Source organism: Hemibagrus wyckioides, linkage group LG15 (genome assembly GCF_019097595.1).
Source record: "Hemibagrus wyckioides isolate EC202008001 linkage group LG15, SWU_Hwy_1.0, whole genome shotgun sequence".
Lineage (NCBI taxonomy): Eukaryota > Metazoa > Chordata > Actinopteri > Siluriformes > Bagridae > Hemibagrus > Hemibagrus wyckioides.
The window spans coordinates 6,322,139-6,341,919 of record NC_080724.1 but is presented as its reverse complement, the minus strand read 5'-3'; the positions used below and the strand labels follow the sequence as shown (position 1 = coordinate 6,341,919).

At 36.8% G+C, this 19,781-nt stretch overlaps 1 protein-coding gene across 1 annotated transcript; it reads left to right on the top strand.

Annotated features, from left to right (window-relative positions):
* The first annotated feature begins 227 nt into the window (after window positions 1-227).
* rapgef3 (Rap guanine nucleotide exchange factor (GEF) 3) lies at window positions 228-19,781 on the top strand. The gene is made up of 27 exons (XM_058410819.1): window positions 228-562; window positions 2,271-2,315; window positions 5,604-5,710; window positions 8,432-8,553; window positions 8,684-8,864; window positions 9,109-9,193; window positions 9,289-9,349; window positions 9,857-9,933; window positions 10,140-10,286; window positions 10,373-10,476; window positions 10,851-10,939; window positions 11,662-11,740; window positions 12,031-12,181; window positions 12,302-12,384; window positions 12,750-12,780; window positions 13,203-13,281; window positions 13,471-13,608; window positions 13,793-13,890; window positions 14,249-14,374; window positions 15,012-15,193; window positions 15,865-15,955; window positions 18,144-18,194; window positions 18,285-18,372; window positions 18,747-18,811; window positions 18,930-18,984; window positions 19,096-19,167; window positions 19,274-19,781. The coding sequence occupies exons 1-27, from the start codon at window positions 479-481 to the stop codon at window positions 19,390-19,392; spliced, it is 2,610 nt and encodes an 869-aa protein (XP_058266802.1). The 5' UTR covers window positions 228-478; the 3' UTR covers window positions 19,393-19,781.

The following is a 19,781-nucleotide window of genomic DNA, read 5'->3' as shown; positions in this document are numbered from 1 at the left end:
ACTAGAAAGTGCAAATCAGAATAGAAAACCACATGCCTTGCAAACGCACTAGGTAAAACTCTATTTAATAGATCTTGAATGATCTGTAACGTTATTTCTTTTTCGTTTTTACTATCAGATCCAGGATTGGTTGTTGTTGACAGGGTTTTTAACGTTACAAGTGGACATGTGGGAGTGTCTGTTCCTGTAGAGGAGGTTAGGAATGAGTGGGCTGATCCACTTGGTATTTGCACAGTTAGAGCGTTGGCTTGTACACGAACACAGGCACATAGACCCGCGGGAGGAGCGTCAGGTGGCAGCGGCGTGCAGGACCAAGGCTTCAGGAAACGAGATGATTTTCTCCGCTCTGTGTAACCTCCGCTGGGGAGCAGGGAGAATGAGAGTGTATCGGATTCTATCATAATAGCTCGCTTTAGGATGTGATCCACCTGCAGATTTTGTCACCCAAAATTCAGATCTTGAATCCGTGTAAAAAAAAATGCATCTCTTTCGGACTTACAATTACCAAGTGTTTCCTGATCGCTATTCTGTGGAGAAAGCGGCTATCAGGGGCATCAGCTGGGTGCGTATATGTCTAGTGTAATGTAATGCAATGTAATATAACGTAGTTCACTCTGCAATAAAAATGGTTTTGTATGCAATGGATTTTAGGTTTTATGTAGCTTAAATGCAACTCCATTTAACTACATTTTAGCTGTTTTATTGAATTTGTTTGTTTGTTTACTGGTTGTTGATAAAGAGCTTGCTGTGAGAGTGACCAGTGTCTTACAGCACATCAGCCAGATACTGCATATGACCCAAAACCAAACAGCCAGGCCCGGTTTAGAAACACAGTGTTTTCCATTGTCTTTGCAAGGGTGTGTGTGTGTGTGTGTTGCCTGGCCAAAAGTATTAAGAAACTCCTATTTATAGCTTATTGTTTATTGTCACAGTCGCCTTGAATGTTCAAGATGTTGAAGACCCAGGATGCCAATAACCTCAACACTGCAACACTGCCAGTACTCATTACCATTCCTCTGTTTTGTCAGGACTGGACATTTGCACCTCATTTAGCCTATTATTAATTAAATTCAGCCAGATCTGTTGGTTTTGCTCTTTTGAAGTAGTTACTATCTCACTTAGGTTTGTCTGTTTTCAAAAGACCCATATAATACGATAGAAAGTTTGATACAGAAACAGTCCTTTGTGGTAAAATATGGACCTCCTTTGTCACTTTAACATTGCAACATTTCAGATATTGTGATACTATGCAACACCTGACCTGCAGGCTGTAAACGAAGGGTTATAAACAGGTCTTGCCAGCAAAAGTGGAAGTGTGCTTCACAGGTATTTTAACGAATGTACTCAGCTTAGATAAAGTGGCAAGGTATTTTGTGCCTGTCAGCTAAGCTTGAGTTTTTATTCCCATTCTTATTGCTCTTCTTCTTTTTATAATAATAATAATAATAATAATAATAATAATAATAATAATAATAATTATTATTATTATTATTATTATTATTATTATTATTATTGGGACATCAATATCAGCCTTCCTATTTCAAGTACAAGTTTGTTGTAATTTTATTCTAGCAATCAATACCAATAATTACTTAATGATATAGATAAATCTCATTACCAAATACTTAAAAGAATGATTTGGAAGCCTACATGCCTAATGACTAACAAGAATGATAACAAGAACAATTACATTAGGATTAATCAGATACAGCACAGTGTGTTTAGCTTTTGACTTAATACACTTTCAAGTATGTGACACGTTACAGCCATTGAAAACGCTTTTTTTTTATTTTGAAATGGACTTTAAACGAGAACATGTCCATTTTCTGTTTGCAGTTGGATTTTTGCATGCATCTGTTTTTGGAATTTTATACATTGAACATTGAAGTCAATATTTCATGTGCTGTAATGTTATCACCTTGAAAACAAAGTTTTCATCCAAAGTTTAACATTTATGCTGCTGACTAATGTTTTTCATACCACAAACATTTTGGCAACTTGTTAAACTTGTTCTAATGCTATTTGGCAAGAGAACAACTCAAAGTATTCATACATGTCTACCTGTTTCTCACTTTCTCTGTCTGTGAAGCAGCTGATAATAATTGTGTTGTATTGAACTTCAGATGCATGACAGGGTCTTATTTCCTGACTGTGTTATCCTTATCACACTTAAGTGCAAGATTAAGTTTAAGAATACATATTTATGACTTATAGCTTGTCTGTACAGTTCTTTATGTATTCATTATATTCTTTACTGTATTCCCTCATAGACACCACTATCTGAGGCCTTGGACACACAGGACCCTATGAAGCAGGTATGAAAAGTCTTGAAAATCTAGTGTGCACAAATTCTATAGAATTTACAAAGTGTCCTCTGTCCTGAAGACTCTGAGGGTAGAGTTATATTTATGAATGTATAAAACAGTGTTATTGAGTCCATACATTACAGTGTGCAGTACAATTTTACCTACCTATTGATGCCATGTAAATAGCGTAGGTTGCAAGTAAAGGTTTATTTTGTACAAATCTGGTAGTTACTCCAAAACACAATTCCAGTAGTACAGTCAAAGAGACAGGCAATCAGCAATCAGTCTAGTCCAGCCTAGGGCAAACATGAAAACAAGGTCATAACTGGCAATACACACACACTAGAACAAAGGATTAGTAATGTCACCAGAACTGGCTAGGTATGAGAATTTCCAAAGATTGTTTGAATGTCTGGGTTGTGTCAAGGGGAGCATGTGGTTGGGAGGTATGAAATCCAGGACACTGAGCATGTGTCTGAATCATGTGACATAGTTTGTAGTCATGTGACAATACATAGTGTGAAGAAATAAGATAGAAATAATGTGCATTAGAAATAAAATGTAGTATCATTATTGCACCTGAAGACCCTCTGTATAAAATCCTCAATTTTGTAAAAGCAATGTTAAAAAAAAAAACATAAGCAATTAAGCTTGTTTTTAGTGGATACCCTATAACTTTTAAAACTGGCTGAGAGCTAAGTTACTGCTAAAGTCTTATCTGAGCACTAAAATATCAGTAAATTAAAAATTAAACATTTCTAATCCATCAGTATCACAAAATCATGATCTTAAAAAAATCAGATGTTGTACCCTAATAAACAAAATAAATGAAACTTTTAGAAACATAAATAATATGTGGCTACTGTTGTTCCTAAGAAAATTCATATTAAAGTGGGTCTTACGTGATCCTGTATGAAGTTGTTGTGTTAAAAATGATTTTTACTCCTAGCCAAAAAACCTTCCTGCCAATGTTCCCCACCCTACACTCACTCTAATGTATGCATTATTGTTCTTATCGGTGGCCCTTCAAGCGGTGCTGTAAAAGGAGAGCACTAGCCTTGATAAGAGAGCAGAGACGTAGAACTCAATGTCTTTTAACTGATTTATGCTACTTTAATTCTACCACAGGATTGATTCCTGAAGTAAACACACAAGCTCTTTATATATTTTATGAACATCATCCACAGCACAACACTTTAATGTACAAACTGGGCTAAATGTTACCTGATTTTCTAGAAAATATGAGCCTTCCTGTTATAGACCATATATACAGCAGGCGTGTGGGGTGCGGGGCTTGACTGCTGGGCGGTGGGGAGTTAATACATCCCAAAAGCAAGACAAACATAGAACAGCGTAGGCCTTAGGTGTGGAGTTTTACAGCAGTTTTCCTGTGAAATTCAACAGACTGAGTGTTTTGCTTGGAGTTGTTCTTCCTGCAGTGTTTCCTTGTGTAGACTGTGGGTGGAGAAGAGTGTGCTTTAATGAAAGAGCAGTAAGGAGGTTACAGGATTGTTCTTCACTATAAAAATATCCTGCCACATTCTTTAGGTATATGTTAGAAACATGCTATTAGTATAATGTTTCTCTCTGATGGTACTTAGTTTTGTATGTCTGTTTAACAATAGCTGACATGTCTAGTTTAGAAATAAAATCTGGGAAAAAAACATTAGAGCAAGACAAAGTAGTGTGAATATCTTACTGTACATACTGCAGTGTGCTCAGCTGAGGTAATCAGAAGTCCTGGGAAAATGGATGAGAATAACCATGACCTTCTGTATAACTTTATCATTCCATATTTGCCCTCTAGGGGAATGGGCTATGGAACCCAGAGGACAGAAGTTAGATTTACATGGGTCTGTAGACATAAAGTCTAAAAAGCCTATGGGCAGTGGGAATATTTGGTAGCTTGAGATTAATGGCCTGATGGGGAAAGTCAGACTAGAGATGGTAAGTGGGAAAGGGATCAAATGAAATGAAAACCTTCCCATAAAGTTATTAATTTACTTAATATAGCTCACAGCTTTTGTGATAAATGTTAACACATTTTAGTGAATTATTGTAATATACCATTTACATGGAGATAAAAATAAAATAGCTGTTCTTGTGTAGTTGCAGTTTATCTAGGTGGTTTTGGTATTTGCCATGTTAAGAGTAGTAAGTTTATTTAGTAATGGCTACATTTATAGGTTTGTGTCTGTTTTAAATGTTGTTATTACTGCATGTGAAGTACAGATAGCTTCCCTTTAGACTGAGTAACGTTAGGTCAATCAATCCCTCTAAGGTCAGAAACCAGTTAAATCATCATAAGTGACTGACCAAGACGTCCGAGAGAAGGCGAGAATAGTGAGGAAAATTTTGTTGTATGCTGTACTTCAGTACTAGGACCACAAACGTTGGCAAACTGTGCTACAAGAAATAAACAAGCAATCAATCAAGTGTGTGTGTGTGTTTTCAAAGGGGGATTCCAGGGGCCAAGTATTCGTCCTATAAATGTATACATTATGTATTTCTTAACAGTTAATATTTTCAGTGTGTGAGTCTTTTTATTACTATAATACATGTGGGATTGTTGGTAAACATTTTTTTTTTTGAAAAACATTAATGTTTTTCAATCACTGTAATTATGTATATTTAAATTTTTTTTTTTTATTTATATTTTCTCTGAAGCTTTTCTATAATTTTTAAATAGTGTAAAAAAATAGTAAAAAATAAAGAAGACCAATTTCATCATCATTTTAATGTCCAATTCTATTTTAGCATTTTAGTTGTGTACATACATGTAATATGAGAATAGAGAGTAAATAGAGGATCCAACGAAGAAATCTTTCTGAACCTAGGGTAAGACTAGACAAGTGACAAGTATAGAGGGAATTATAAACGACAATTGTGATGTAACAGAAAATGTGAGAAAGGAAATGCACCAGAGCACAATACAGTGTGCTTTAAACCACACTTTTATCAACCTCTGTAGATGAGAGACAGGAGAAACATGACACATTCTCACACCCACACAAGACATGCAAACATACACAGTATGATTCATTCTCATCTTGAGTATTGTCTAGTTTATTCTCCTCAGATCATAGTTTAAAATAAAAGGAAAAGCAAAGCAATGTATCTAGTACATAGCATCACCTATACAGAACAAAAAGCTCAACTACAAGTTACTAGTAAAGGCTGTGCTCTCTTCTCTGCAATATGAAATTTTAAAACTTTGTTTCAAAACAAAGTTGACTGCATTATAAACATATAAAATGGATGCTGAATTTCTTTTTCTCTCTTTCATGTTCTGTTTAGTTTTTGTCTGACCGGATCCTAAAGGCAGCTAGGGTGTTGTACAGTGCACTGATGGAAAGAAATCCAGGTCTAATCAGAGACAGGAAACATCACCTTAAGACCTACAGGTACAAATAATCTGTTTGAAGCTCTTAAAGTTTTCTGTTACAAACAAGTGGATAAGGGCACATAAACACAGAAAAACATTAGCAACACTGTGACATGGAGGTAATGATGGTGGATGCAGAATGGGTTTATTTACAGTACAAGAGGAACTACTACATAGAGAAACTGAAACAACAGCCCAAACTTATGAAAACAAGTACCAGAGTAAGGTATACACAAAAACTGGATCTAGGCTATGCTCAACAAACACACTGACATCAAACAGAAGCTAGACAGGAAATGACTAGACTAGATTTGCTCTATTCTATTTGCAGTTTTGTGTTGTTTGATTAGCTACCTGGTTTAAGCCTCATGTCTTTACATGAGGCTTAAACCAGGTAGCTAATCAAACAACACAAAACTGCAAATAGAATAGAGCAAATAAAAACAGAACTGAAGAGAGTTCAAATAAAATGTTCAGGGTTAACCTCTGGTGGTCTGGTGGGGAAATGTGCAAGGTATCCATGACAACTACAGTGTGTGCCATATTTTGTTTGTTAATAAAATTTCACATATCTTCATATACTTACTCAATAATGCAGAAGTCATCAAATAAAAATCTATAACTAACTTACTAAAATGGTACTTGTGTCTTGCACAGTACTGTATACTCCTTCACTTCTGTGTTTAGCAACACCTTCAGGAACAAATCATTTTGAAGTAAAAAATTTTTTGTAGAAGTTTAAAAGTCTCATATAATTTTGGATCAATTTTTGGCCCTTAGAATCATTTTAGACAATTGATGTTTGTGGACATTTGTTTATGCACAGCTCTACTGAAATCCTGCCACAGCATCTCAATGGTTGCATGACTAAATCATTACCCCTCCATCACCATATTTTGGGTTTAGACATTTCCCTAGAAATATTTATTAATATAATTGGTGTATTCAGATGCAATTTTGCAAACCCATCAGGTGCCACCTCATATGCCAAGTCCATCAGGTGAACACCCAGCTCTGAAACTCTGTGGTCCTGGAAGGGCTATCACAAGCCCCCTTTAAGCCCCTGGAGTCAGCCTGAAAGTTTTTACCCTAACAAGGCTTTCCGTTCCTCCAGGTTACATACATAGCCTGAGACATGTGTGTGTGTGATAGAGATACTCACATACAGTATATTGCCAAAAGTATTCGCTCACCTGCCTTGACTCGCATATGAACTTGAGCGACATCCCATTCCTAATCCATAGGGTTCAATATGACGTCGGTCCACCCTTTGCAGCTATAACAGCTTCAACTCTTCTGGGAAGGCTGTCCACAAGGTTTAGGAGTGTGTTTATGGGAATTTTTGACCATTCTTCCAGAAGCACATTTGTGAGGTCACACACTGATGTTGGATGAGAAGGCCTGGCTCTCAGTCTCCGCTCTAATTCATCCCAAAGGTGTTCTATCGGGTTGAGGTCAGGACTCTGTGCAGGCCAGTCAAGTTCATCCACACCAGACTCTGTCATCCATGTCTTTATGGACCTTGCTTTGTGCACTGGTGCACAGTCATGTTGGAAGAGGAAGGGGCCAGCTCCAAACTGTTCCCACAAAGTTGGGAGCATGGAATTGTCCAAAATGTCTTGGTATGCTGAAGCATTCAGAGTTCCTTTCACTGGAACTAAGGGGCCAAGCCCAGCTCCTGAAACAACCCCACACCATAATCCCCCCTCCACCAAACTTTACACTTGGCACAATGCAGTCAGACAAGTACCGTTCTCCTGGCAACCGCCAAACCCAGACTTGTCCATCAGATTGCCAGATGGAGAAGCGCGATTCGTCACTCCAGAGAACGTGTCTCCACTGCTCTAGAGTCCAGTGGCGGCGTGCTTTACACCACTGCATCCGACGCTTTGCATTGCACTTGGTGATGTATGGCTTGGATGCAGCTGCTCGGCCATGGAAACCCATTCCATGAAGCTCTCTGCGCACTGTTCTTGAGCTAATCTGAAGGCCACATGAAGTTTGGAGGTCTGTAGCGATTGACTCTGCAGAAAGTTGGCGACCTCTTCGCACTATGCCCCTCAGCATCCGCTGACCCCACTCCGTCAGTTTACGTGGACTACCACTTCGTGGCTGAGTTGCTGTCGTTCCCAAACACTTCCACGTTCTTATAATACAGCTGACAGTTGACTGTGGAATATTTAGGAGTGAGGAAATTTCACGACTGGATTTGTTGCACAGGTGGCATCCTATCACAGTTCCACGCTGGAATTCACTGAGCTCCTGAGAACAACCCATTCTTTCACAAATGTTTGTAAAAACAGTCTGCATGCCTAGGTGCTTGATTTTATACACCTGTGGCCATGGAAGTGATTGGAACACCTGATTCTGATTATTTGGATGGGTGAGCGAATACTTTTGGCAATATAGTGTATTTGGGTTTCAGAAGATATGCATTCCATTAAGAATCTGTGGCACTCGTTGAAATTGCAGTCAATAAACAATATCCGAATAACTCTTCTGTGAAGAATGGTCAACAGCTGTGCAAAGCTGGTAGAAACATAAGCCCACAGACTTAAAAGCTGTTACTGCCGCAAAAGGTGGTTCTACCAAGTACTAGTTTGAAGGGGCTATACTGACTGGAACAATCTGTGTCCCATGTCTAGTCTGATCTAGATTAATCTGAAGACTTTTAAGTAGCTTGAATTTTTTTAGAAAGAATTTTTTTCTTCCGTTAAAATGTATTTTTTCTGTGATGCAGACAGTGTTGCAGTGGGAAGGAACTTGTTGACTGGCTCTTGAAACTGAATGACTGTGCCCAGTCCCGGAGTCAGGCAGTTGGCATGTGGCAAGTGTTAGTGGATGAGGGAATTATTGTAAATGGTAACTAAGTTACAGTATTCACTCATTTATATGTTGGTTGAAAATAAAGCAAAACTTATAGTCATATAACTCTTAACCTAAAAAGAAGCCAGTATGTTTTGAACATAAAATTTCCCATATCTACATTTAGTGAAGCAAGAGTTGAACTTCTATGACAAAGACACACAGTTTTACCGATTTATGGAGACCGAGTTTGATCTGAATATCACAAGCAGTGAAAAGGACTCCAAAGATGATGAGCTTCAAGAAGGTCTGTCGTTCTTGGTCCAGATGGGTCCTGATGCTCTTCTGAATATGAAACTCCGCAAAAGGTAAGAATCAATATAATAATATGATGACTGAACAAATGATGAAGGAAAAATAAGTTAAGTGAATAACACCGATGATATTCTTACAATGTAGTAATCTATAAATGTATAAAGTATGTTGGAATATGTTGGAAGCAGGAAAAATGGCCAAGCATAAGGATATGATCAATGATTATATAAAACCAAGTTCATTGGACATACTATCATATAGCAGTTTTATTATGTAATAAATGTTTTTTAATGTTAGTCCAAGCCAAAGGACAACTGAGGATGTGGAAGTCATCTATGAAGAGCTGCTGCATGTCAAGGCTGTTGCCCATTTGTCTACTTCTGTGAGTGAGCACTTTCTCTCCAGCTTCTTCCTGCCATTGTAACACATCCATGCATCTACCTCTGTTTCCTTATCTCCCTCTCTTAATGCTTCTAGGTGCGCAAAGAACTGGCTGCAGTGCTTATGTTTGAGTCATATGCCAAGGCAGGCACAGTATGTGAGTGTAAACGCTGACATTTGAACACTAGTGGGCAAGAGAAGTGGATAGTGCTAAATACTTGACTGTATTAAGATGATGCAGGCTGTGCTTAAATACAAGAAAAAACATGAAATCTTCAGTGGCATATAATGTTTAGATGTTACTTGATGGATTAATATTATTTTATTACTCAACTATGGGTATGATAAACCTGGACCTTGCATGTAGATTTGGAAGTGTATGCTATCTAGCTGCTGCTGATTAAGCAACATAATCTTACATCTTATTATAGAGTTCACCCTCATTAACTGAAGACCATAAATATTATTTGAATTAGACAGTCTTTCACTGGGTATTAAATTGGTTAGCCAAGCATATTGATAACTGAATGAGTTGTGTGTATTTTAGCTCTTTTTGTTTCCACAGATATCATCATGCCATACTTTCTTAAGTAACAGTATGGGTTTGTGTATATGTGAAAGTACACCACTGATGTTCCTGTTACTCAGTGTGCTACTATTTCAGTGTTCAGCCAGGGAGACAAAGGCACTTCCTGGTACATCATCTGGAAGGGGTCTGTTAATGTTATCACACATGGCAAGGTAAATTCATCAGGATGGACCTTTGTCACAGTAATACTTTTTCCAAACTCCTTTTGTATGGTGGCCATTTCATTTAACCACCACATTGTTTAAAACATTTTACATTGTGTGTGCATGTGTATGTGTATGTGTGTGTGTGTGTGTGTGTGTGTGTGTGTGTTTGTGTCTGGGTGGGTGTATTGGATTGGTGTGTCTGTCTTACACAGGGCTTAGTGAACACCCTCCATGAAGGAGATGACTTTGGCCAGCTTGCTTTGGTGAATGATGCTCCTCGTGCTGCCACCATCATACTGAGGGAAGACAACTGTCACTTTCTCAGAGTAGACAAGCAAGATTTTATTCGAATTCTCAAGGTAAACAGCAAAAGTGCTGCAATGCTAAATTTTTCCAATGGGTATCTTGCAGTGTTTTGAAAATAAACACGCTAATGTCGTTATAGGATGTGGAGGCAAATACGGTGCGCTTGGAGGAACACAGGAAAGTTGTCCTTGTCCTTGAGAAAAGCTCAAGCCAAGAGGCACACCAGGGAGGAAGCAGCAACAAGTAAGTAAAACATAACTCTGTCCATACTTATTGTTCTGCATGCCCAAAAATTTTCTACTGACACTTACAAACAACAGTTCATCTACAACAGCTGCTATACCAGTAGAAGACCACTGGGTTCCATTTCTATCAGGCAAGAACAGGAATCTGAGGCTATCATGGGCGCAGGCTCACCAAAATTGAATTGAAATTGAAAATTGTTTTTTGTTTTTCACACCATTAAGTGTAGAGACTCTAGAGACGTTTGTGTTTGAGATTTTGTGAACATGTAACAAACCAATAACAGGATGCAACACGATAGCTTTTCTTGGTATTACTGAAAATTGTACGTGGATCATCCTCTCATCTCATATCCACACTGAATTCCCTCTCAGGTATACAGTGATGTCAGGAACACCAGAGAAGATTCTTGAACATGTCTTGGAGACAATTAAATTGGATACCAATGGCTGTGATCCCTTAGGTGTGGTACCTGCATGTGTTTCATTTCTTTCAATAACTTTTATATTCCTGGTATCAGCAACTTAAAAGTCAGTTTAGTTGGTACTCCTAAACTAATAAACGTCCAACTCCAATTGTATAGTAATATACAGTATATCACAATGCTGTTGAATTCTTAAATTCAAGGATTGATTCTATATTGCTACAGCTATAATACAAATCACAGATTTATATTAATGCACTTATTATTTATCACATAATTAATTAATACTGTATATTATCATATAGCTGCATATAGCTATATAATTATCATATAGCTGTATATTATAGCTGTATATTATAGCTGTATATGTATATATAAACTACAGAACAAATTTAAAAAAAATATATAAACACTGATATGGCAAAGATTTGTGATGTAATTACGATTTATTGAAAAATTAAAAAGAAACTAAAATGTCATTTATTAATAAAATACAATATGTGATTGTTGATAAATGCTGTGCTAGGAAAATTCTAGGAAAATAATAAATTTCTTCGTATCAGGTTTCATTGGACTACCCTGATTTTGATCATTTTCCTATACCACATTCCATCATGTTTTATTCCTTAGATATAAAACATCAAAATTTTACTCTGGAGCCTTATAAATTGTAATCAGTATGTATATGTATAGAAAATGGAAGATTAAATGTGTGTGTGTGTGTCTGTGTGTTCATATGTTTTTGTTCTCTGATTATGCAGATCCATGTGTTAGTGACTTTCTTCTCACACACCAAGTATTCATGCCCTCTGTACAGCTCTGCCATGCCCTGCAGCATCAATATCCTCTCACTGGTACCATATCATAAACAAAATCATTTGATTCCTAAAATTAAATGCTTTTACTTGTGTGCTACTTATTCTTACTCATTCTCTTCTTTTCGCAATAGTTTTTAGCCTACCATTTTAATAATTTGGTTAATTCAGTTTTTTGTTGATTTTGTTTTAATCAGTTTTTAATTGCAGCTATCCTTGCCTTGACCTGCAGCCTGTGTTGATGACTGTAGATACACAAGATGTACAACTTTTGTGTGAATGAATAAGCTGGAATTTCTTTAACCTTTAATGTACCTACCAAACTGAGCCATCTGAAGGCTCTGAACTGGAAAAAGCGGCTTATGCTCTAAACACCAAGCAAAAAATTGTGAAATTAGTGACTCAGTGGGTGGCAAGCTACGGCTCACAGCTGAAGGAAGACCCTTTGACCTTCCACTTCTTGGAGGTTTGTTTTGTCAATCACTGTATTTTAGTTCAAATGCCTGAAGGACAAAGAGTTATCATTTGTTTTCAAACAGAGTTCTATCTGGATAAATCTGATTTTTATTATGGGGTGGGAGGGCAGAAACTCAAAGAAGCAATGATGGATGACACAAGACTCTCAAGTATGCTCAGAGACCAGCTGAGGGATAGGAGAACAACCCGAGTGTAAGTAAGAAAGGCACACACACTAACATTAAATGGGGCCTTTGTTTATGTAAGTAGTGCTGGCACCACTTTATGAAACTGACTTTGTATTTTTTTGCCGTTCTTTAGTGAAAATTGCCAGGGATTGTTAAAAGTATACACTGCATTTTAGTTATTAAAATATATTTAAATATTAAAGTATATTTTAGTACATAGCTTTACAGCAGGAGCATCAACCTTTTTTTCCTGTCTTTTGACCAAAATATTATTTCATCCAACATATATAGTTATGCATCCACTGTGTTACTAGTTAGCTATTCATAATACAACAAATTCAATAACCTTGTACATTTATAGTTTTACAGTCATGCTCATTCTCCTTTCAGGCCAGAAAATGGATGTCAAACACTTTTGAAGGTGAGTTCCATTACATCTCTTACAAAACGAAACAGAGATAAGAATCCAGTCATACCTTTGTAAGAACTTTGTAGCCAGACAAACACTCTAACTAATGGAAATATCAACAGCTTAACATAAATAAATATAGATATGCTCAACATTGATATAAATAAGGCCTGGAGCAAATCCTGTTAAATATTTTGAGCATGCCTCTTGTGTGCCTCTTGTCTAGTTCTTACTGCACTTATTCCAGGCATGAGAAGAACAACAGCTAGAGAAAACATTATTGAATTACTCTGAACCTTTTGCAATCTATCTTGCTTGAGATTTTACAGTAATAACTGTCAAATGTCTGAATATCTGAAAATCTGAATATTCTCATTAAAGAATTTAATTGTTAAAGTGGTTAACTTTTTTTGGTTTGATTTTCCTTTTTCCAGTTGAATCAAAAATTTGATTGGTTTGCCATTTATGAGGATCCTCTTGGCAAATGCCATTCTATCAGGGCTCAAGACAAAGGTCAAACCTCTTTGCATTTTTTAATTATTGCAGGATTTGTCATGCTTTGTTTAATCATTACAGTAGTACATTTTTGCATATGGAATTTGTCAAAAGATCAAAGTAGTAATAATTTACAATAGTAAACATTATTCATTTTTTTATAATTATTGGGACATCTCTGTAATTTGCCTATTAACAAATTTGCAGTCTTGTATGAGATTTTCAAACCCGACCACAGATCTGTGACGATGATGCTGCCTGTGAACTGCTCAGTGCAGGACATTATGGATGTTTTGGTGGAACCTACTGAAGACCATGTGCTGGTCAAAATTAACTCTTCAGGAGGTATGAGATGAGACGCTGGATTGCAAGATTTCTGGATGAATTTTTGATGTACAGTCTGATATTGCACAGGATAGATCTGTAAATCTAGGATGCAGTGTAATATAATGTGCAGTGATGAGCTGAAGGGTTTTTCCAATAAGTTTCCAATAAGAAGTATAAACTTGCTTGACTGTATGTTTCTTAGAGAGGGTTCAGCTCAAGCTGGATGCTACAGCCATTTTCACGTCTCTGGGGCTGAACGAGAGGCTCTTCTTGTGCACTGCGTCTCAGGTGGAGCAGCTGGTGAGTGCCTCTCACCTAAGAAACACTTTTTAAAGGTTCCCATTAACTGACACAAAGCATTAGATAACATGAACAAAACATGCAATTCAGTATTAATGCAGCATCAGTAACCTTCGGCTATAAACTAATGGGTTTTTTTTTTAATGCCACATAATAAACACTCACCAAATAGCAAATTAACCAAAAAGTCAAATATGCCTAATTAAGAACATCAATGGCCAGTATGAATCAACATGTTAATCAACATTGATCAGTTGGTCTGTTAGTGGTGGTATATACATTTAATTAGGAATTATTGTTCTAATAGCGCTTGTACTGAAGCACCATAGCAAGAAAAGTCATATTTGTGTGTTGACAGACCCCTCTGAAAGAGCAACTTGGTCCAGAGCAGAGCAATGCTGACTACCTGGAGCAGATGTGCTCTAAGGACATTGCCAGCCACCTCAGCAACTACAACTGGGAACTCTTCATGGGCATGCATGAGGTAAAGGCTTTTCAGCATTCGCTGTATGTTACCTTATTATGTAAATCATGAGCATAAACATTAAACTCAAACACTTTTGTATCACAGGGTCAGTTTAGCTTCACTTTTATAAACTTGAAGAAAGAAGAGGTCATAGCAAATAAAGTAGACAGTATATCTGTTTAAAGACAGGCACAGAGAAAAAAAGTTTTTTGTGTGGCTGTATTACTTATTCAAGTTGTTCACATTGCTGTGACTGAAGTATTATTTACACAGCAGCAAAGCAAATTTTTACAAAGCAAAAAACATTTTTATATACAAATGCTCTCCCACTAGAATGTTTAATTTTAGCAGCAAGAAAACTGATTTGTAACCAAAAGCGGAATGCTAGTTGCACCACCCACTGTTAAATGTTACTATTGCAACCCGTAGTAGAAAGTACTACTGTACTACTTGTATTACTGTCGACTTTGTAGTACAGTGACTTGGGAATTGTGTGTGAAAGTACAGTTTGGTAAGAAATCTCTCTTTTAGCAAGACAGGAACAAAAGGACAAAGACACAAGTTTGGTATTCTTCTAAAAGTCTTTTTTCATATCCTTTATGTCTGTATCAATTTTAATTATATAAACTAAATTCTTGTCAATGTTGCACTACAGGCAGAGCTTCTCTACTACATTTTTGGGCGGCACAAATTTCAAGGAGCCACCACAGCTAATCTGGAGCGATTTGTGCGACATTTCAATGAAGTGCAGTACTGGGTGGTGACTGAACTCTGCTTGTGTGAGGACCTAGTGAAAAGATCCATGCTGCTCAAAAAGTTCATAAAAATAGCAATTGTGTGAGTGTTACTGAACTAGTCACTTTTTTGGTTATAAGGGATTATGGTGATCATTATACGTGACATGACACGTGACCGTAGTCAGCTATAATACAAATCACAGGTTTATATTAAGTATTGGGGGAAGCATTACATTGTTAATTATTCCCTATAACAGCATGCTATATTGTGTTTAACTCTTAACTATTAAATTAAGTATATTATACTACATCATATTTCTTGTATTTTGCATAGAGCTAATCCTTTTCCAGATTTTCTGTGTAACATCACTGGAAATCAGCCAGCCATTAAAAAACACTAAAACCTAGAGCAGTGGAAGTTAGATTTGCCCCTGACTATGGTCATTTTACACTTATATTAATGTTTACACACTACTTTTGATGTATTGTATGCGTGCAGTGAGAAATTCTGAATGAAAGTCACCAAGAACATTTTACAACTTATACTTAAGTCCCAGGACCCATCATATTGATCAAGGCTTGCATTCTCACTCTTCTATTATTGAACATTTTAATAAATAAAAATTCATAATATATATTCATAATTCATCATTACTGAATATTATTTTTTAATATGAAAAAAAGACAGTAAGGAGTTAATCATTAGTTTGCCAAGGCTGAAGGCATGTTATTTTGTGGCTGTGAAAAGCCATGTGCCTTTTTTTTCTCTAGGTTGAAGGAGCAGAAAAACCTTAATTTATTCTTTGCAGTGATGTTTGGCCTGAGTAACAGTGCAGTGCAGAGGCTCTATAAAACATGGGAGGTGAGTATGTAACTGATCGATTTCTGCTGGACTCCACCTTACTATTTTTACAGTATTTAACAGATTTACATACTGTTTCACAGCAGTTATACCACTGTAACGTCTGGGACCCCCGCCCTATGCGGGGCTCGAACCCGGACGCCCGTGGCGTGTGCACACGGTGGAATGAGACCCATTCGCAGGATTCAGCGAAGCGCTGCTTTTATTACATTTAAGACATGACATAGAGAATCCAACATTACACAAGACATGGCGTGGTTTACAAAACAAAATGAGAACAAAACCTAGAGCTTAACTTGGGCATGGAACTTAACAAACAGAAACCACGGTACAGGTAACAATCATGGACAAGGACACAAACACAGGGATTGATTTTATTATCCCTATAGGGATAGACATTAGGGCTAATGGGATACAGGTGACACAATCAGGACTAGAACAATAGGAAAGGCTTAACACGAAAGACACACAAAGAAGCAGGCTTCCAGGGTTCACCTGCCAGCGCCCTCCCCAGGGCCGGCAGGGAACTGTCCAGCTGTTCCTGACAACCACAACACTTAAATTTTATTGTCAGTAGGTATTAAGTAATTTTTAATAACAGCAGCTTTGACAGATGTGCAGACTGTATTTCAAACTGCATGTTTTTATGCACTTGTTCTAATTAGTTAGTTCAACATTAACAACTCATTCACTGAGAATTTTGTGCGCTCTCCTCAATAATGTAAGGCTAATAAAAAATGCCTTGTTATTTAACAAATCATAAAATAGCTGATATGATGAAGACTACTGTAAGGAGATGTTTATTTAACACTTCCAGCTGCTTTGGGATGACGGTTTATATACAGTTGTGCTCGAAAGTTGGCATACCTTGGGAGAATTTGCAAGATGTGTACCATTTTTTTAAAGAAAACATGAGTGAGAAGGCAAAACAAATGTATTTTATTTCTTATAGGACTCATGTTCATATGTAATATGAACATTCATAACAGAATGGAACAAACAAAACATGACAATAAAAAAAATGAGGAAATAATCCCTGTTCAAAAGTTTGCATACCTTTAGTTCTTAATATCGTGTATTGCCCCCTTTAGCATCAATGATGGCATGCAGTCATTTGTAATAATTGTGCATGAGGCCTCAGGTAGTATAGCTGCCCATTCTTCTTGGCAAAATGCCTCAAGTTCAAGTACCTCCTTTTCGTGCTCCTTGAAACACCACTACTCTGAACAATTCTTCTGGCAGTAGTGGGTGAAATCTTTCTTGGTCTACCTGAACGTTGCTTAGTATCCACAGAACCTCTTATTTTCCACCTCTTTATCAGAGTTTGAACAGTACTGACTGGCATTTTCAAGTGTTGCGATATCTTTTTATATCCTTTTCCTGCTTTATAAAGTTCAAACTACTTTATTACACAGGTCCATTAGCAGTTTTTTTTGTTTGTTTTTTTCATGGTGCAATATCCAGCCAAGTCAGTGCATCACCTCATGAGCTGAGAAACTCACTGACTGTTTATCCACAGACACTAATTACAATTACAATGAGTCACAGGTGTGGAAACTTCCATCTAATAGCTATTTAAACCTCTGTGTGTTAATCTGTGTGTTTATAATGTGGCCAAACATTCAAGGATATGTAAACTTTTGATCAGGGTGGTTTGGGTGATTTCAGTTATCATTAGGTTTTAAAAACGAGTCAAACAATTATGTAATATGTTATGTATGTGATAATGAATGACTTCATATGACCACTATCCTTAAATAAGAAAAAAATCTTTTGCATTATCAGTCATATTTTCCAAATAAATGGCAAAGTTTAACAATTTCTTTCAGGGTATGCAAACTTTTTAGCACAACTGTATGTAGGTGATAACTTCCTTTCTCATGGATCTTTCCACAACATTAAATGTAACAACACATTAATACATTTAAAATCCTCACTGTTGGCAAATTACTGTGGCATTTTGGGCCATTCAGTTGTTGGAAAACAGTCAACTTTGGTATGGTGAAAGTAGCTCTGCTTGGCATCATCCCACCACCTTGTTGATTATTTTCTAATGATAGCATACTAAATTATATTTTATTACTTTCTAAGTCCATGAAATTTTAATGCAATCATTAAAATGTTTATGTGGAATTTAGATAAACCATATGTTCTCATGAAGTATTGTATAATTCTTGATTTTTAACAGAGACTGCCAAGCAAAACCAAAAGGATCTACTGTGCTTATGAGAGATTACTGGTAAGTGTAGCACTGGGATGCTATACAAAGAAATCATATTTAGAAGAAAGCTGCATGATTCTTTTTGACTCCTTCTGTTCTTGTGTGCAGGATCCATCACACAATCACAGAGCATACAGATTAGCTGTGGCCAAACTCAACCCACCATACATTCCCTTCATGCCTCTGCTACTCAAAGGTACTGACCACCTGTAGCAGCCAATAATTTCATAATTTATAATAATAATAATCAGTTACACCAAGGGTATCTAAAGTCCAGCCTACAGACAAGGAGAAACCAGACAAAGTTTCTACTCTGGCTTACCAACCGATTTCAAATCGACATTCTTCTCTGTGTTCTAGTAAACCTGACCTCAGTTATGCGGTTGTGGTTGAATGGGAACAAATCCCCACAGCCATGTTTCAAAATCTAGTGGAAGAGTGTACACGTTATTTAGCATTATACAATGTGTGGAACATAGTTCTGGCCCAATTGTAATGTGCTCAATAACCTAAAATGATTTTGACACCTCTGAAATACACCATTGATCTAACTGTATTGTGCTCTATCAGATATGACATTTATCCATGAGGGCAACAGGAATTACACTGAAAATCTGGTTAACTTTGAGAAAATGGTGAGAGCCTAGACCTTTTCTGGGATTTTTCAGGATTTTCAAAAATTAATTAATTGTATTTATTGTTTCCAAAGAATTTATTGTTTTCAAACAAAATATTTCTGCCTCAAATCCACAGCGGATGATTGCCAAGACAATGAAGATAGTTCGGGATTGTAGAAGCCAACCTTATGGTAATGTTAATGTTAATCCTCTGACGTACTACAGAGCATCATGTAGATGTTTATATATATCGAGTATTCTTAAAATGTATGAGAAACTTTACTTTTGTCACATTTGTACAGTGCCTTCATCCCCCCAGAAGGGCTTCACAGAAAGAATGTTCTTGGAGTCTCCTGCTATGCGATTATCTACATGTAAGCTAATCTACACTAAGATCCTGTGGTGAGGTTACATTAGAGGCCATATTAGCACACATACATTTTATGTTTATTTTAATCTTTTGTCTTTATCCTCATTCAGATTCAGAGCAGTCACTGACTTTGCGTGGTGTGACCCACATAAGACACTACATCCAGAACCTTAAAGTGATTGATAATCAGAAGAAACTGACACAGCTTTCCAGAGCCATAGAGCATTAAACATTCACACTCACATGAGCTGTTCCTTTCAAGTCCAGCCACATATTGGAGGAGTTATATGCCTGTAGAAGAATCCATGATGACCTGAATTGGGCTTGATGACTGGAGATGACTCTGTATAAAGGCATTCTCATATCGCTGTAATCAGTGCAGCTTTGTCCTCTAATGCCTTACAAGTACTGACCTCTTTGGACAACTTGTGTTTGGTTTATATATCTGCACTCAAACATTTTGTACCAATGATCTGCGATAAGGAAGACATACTATACTGAAACTCCATCAAGGTTAACCTTGAGTAACAGGCTTAAATTGTACAGGCTTTATTTCAGGAATAAATAAAAAATGTGTACATTTTATTTTTGCTAAATAAATTATTGAAATAATGTTTA

Bases quoted from the DNA above. Each gene is read 5' to 3' on its own strand.
- rapgef3 (XM_058410819.1), top strand. From the start codon at position 479: ATGCATCTCTTTCGGACTTACAATTACCAAGTGTTTCCTGATCGCTAT. The intron at 5,711-8,431 runs GTACAAATAATC...TCTGTGATGCAG, and splicing joins CATCACCTTAAGACCTACAG to ACAGTGTTGCAGTGGGAAGG. The intron at 12,182-12,301 runs GTTTGTTTTGTC...GTGGGAGGGCAG, and splicing joins TGACCTTCCACTTCTTGGAG to AAACTCAAAGAAGCAATGAT.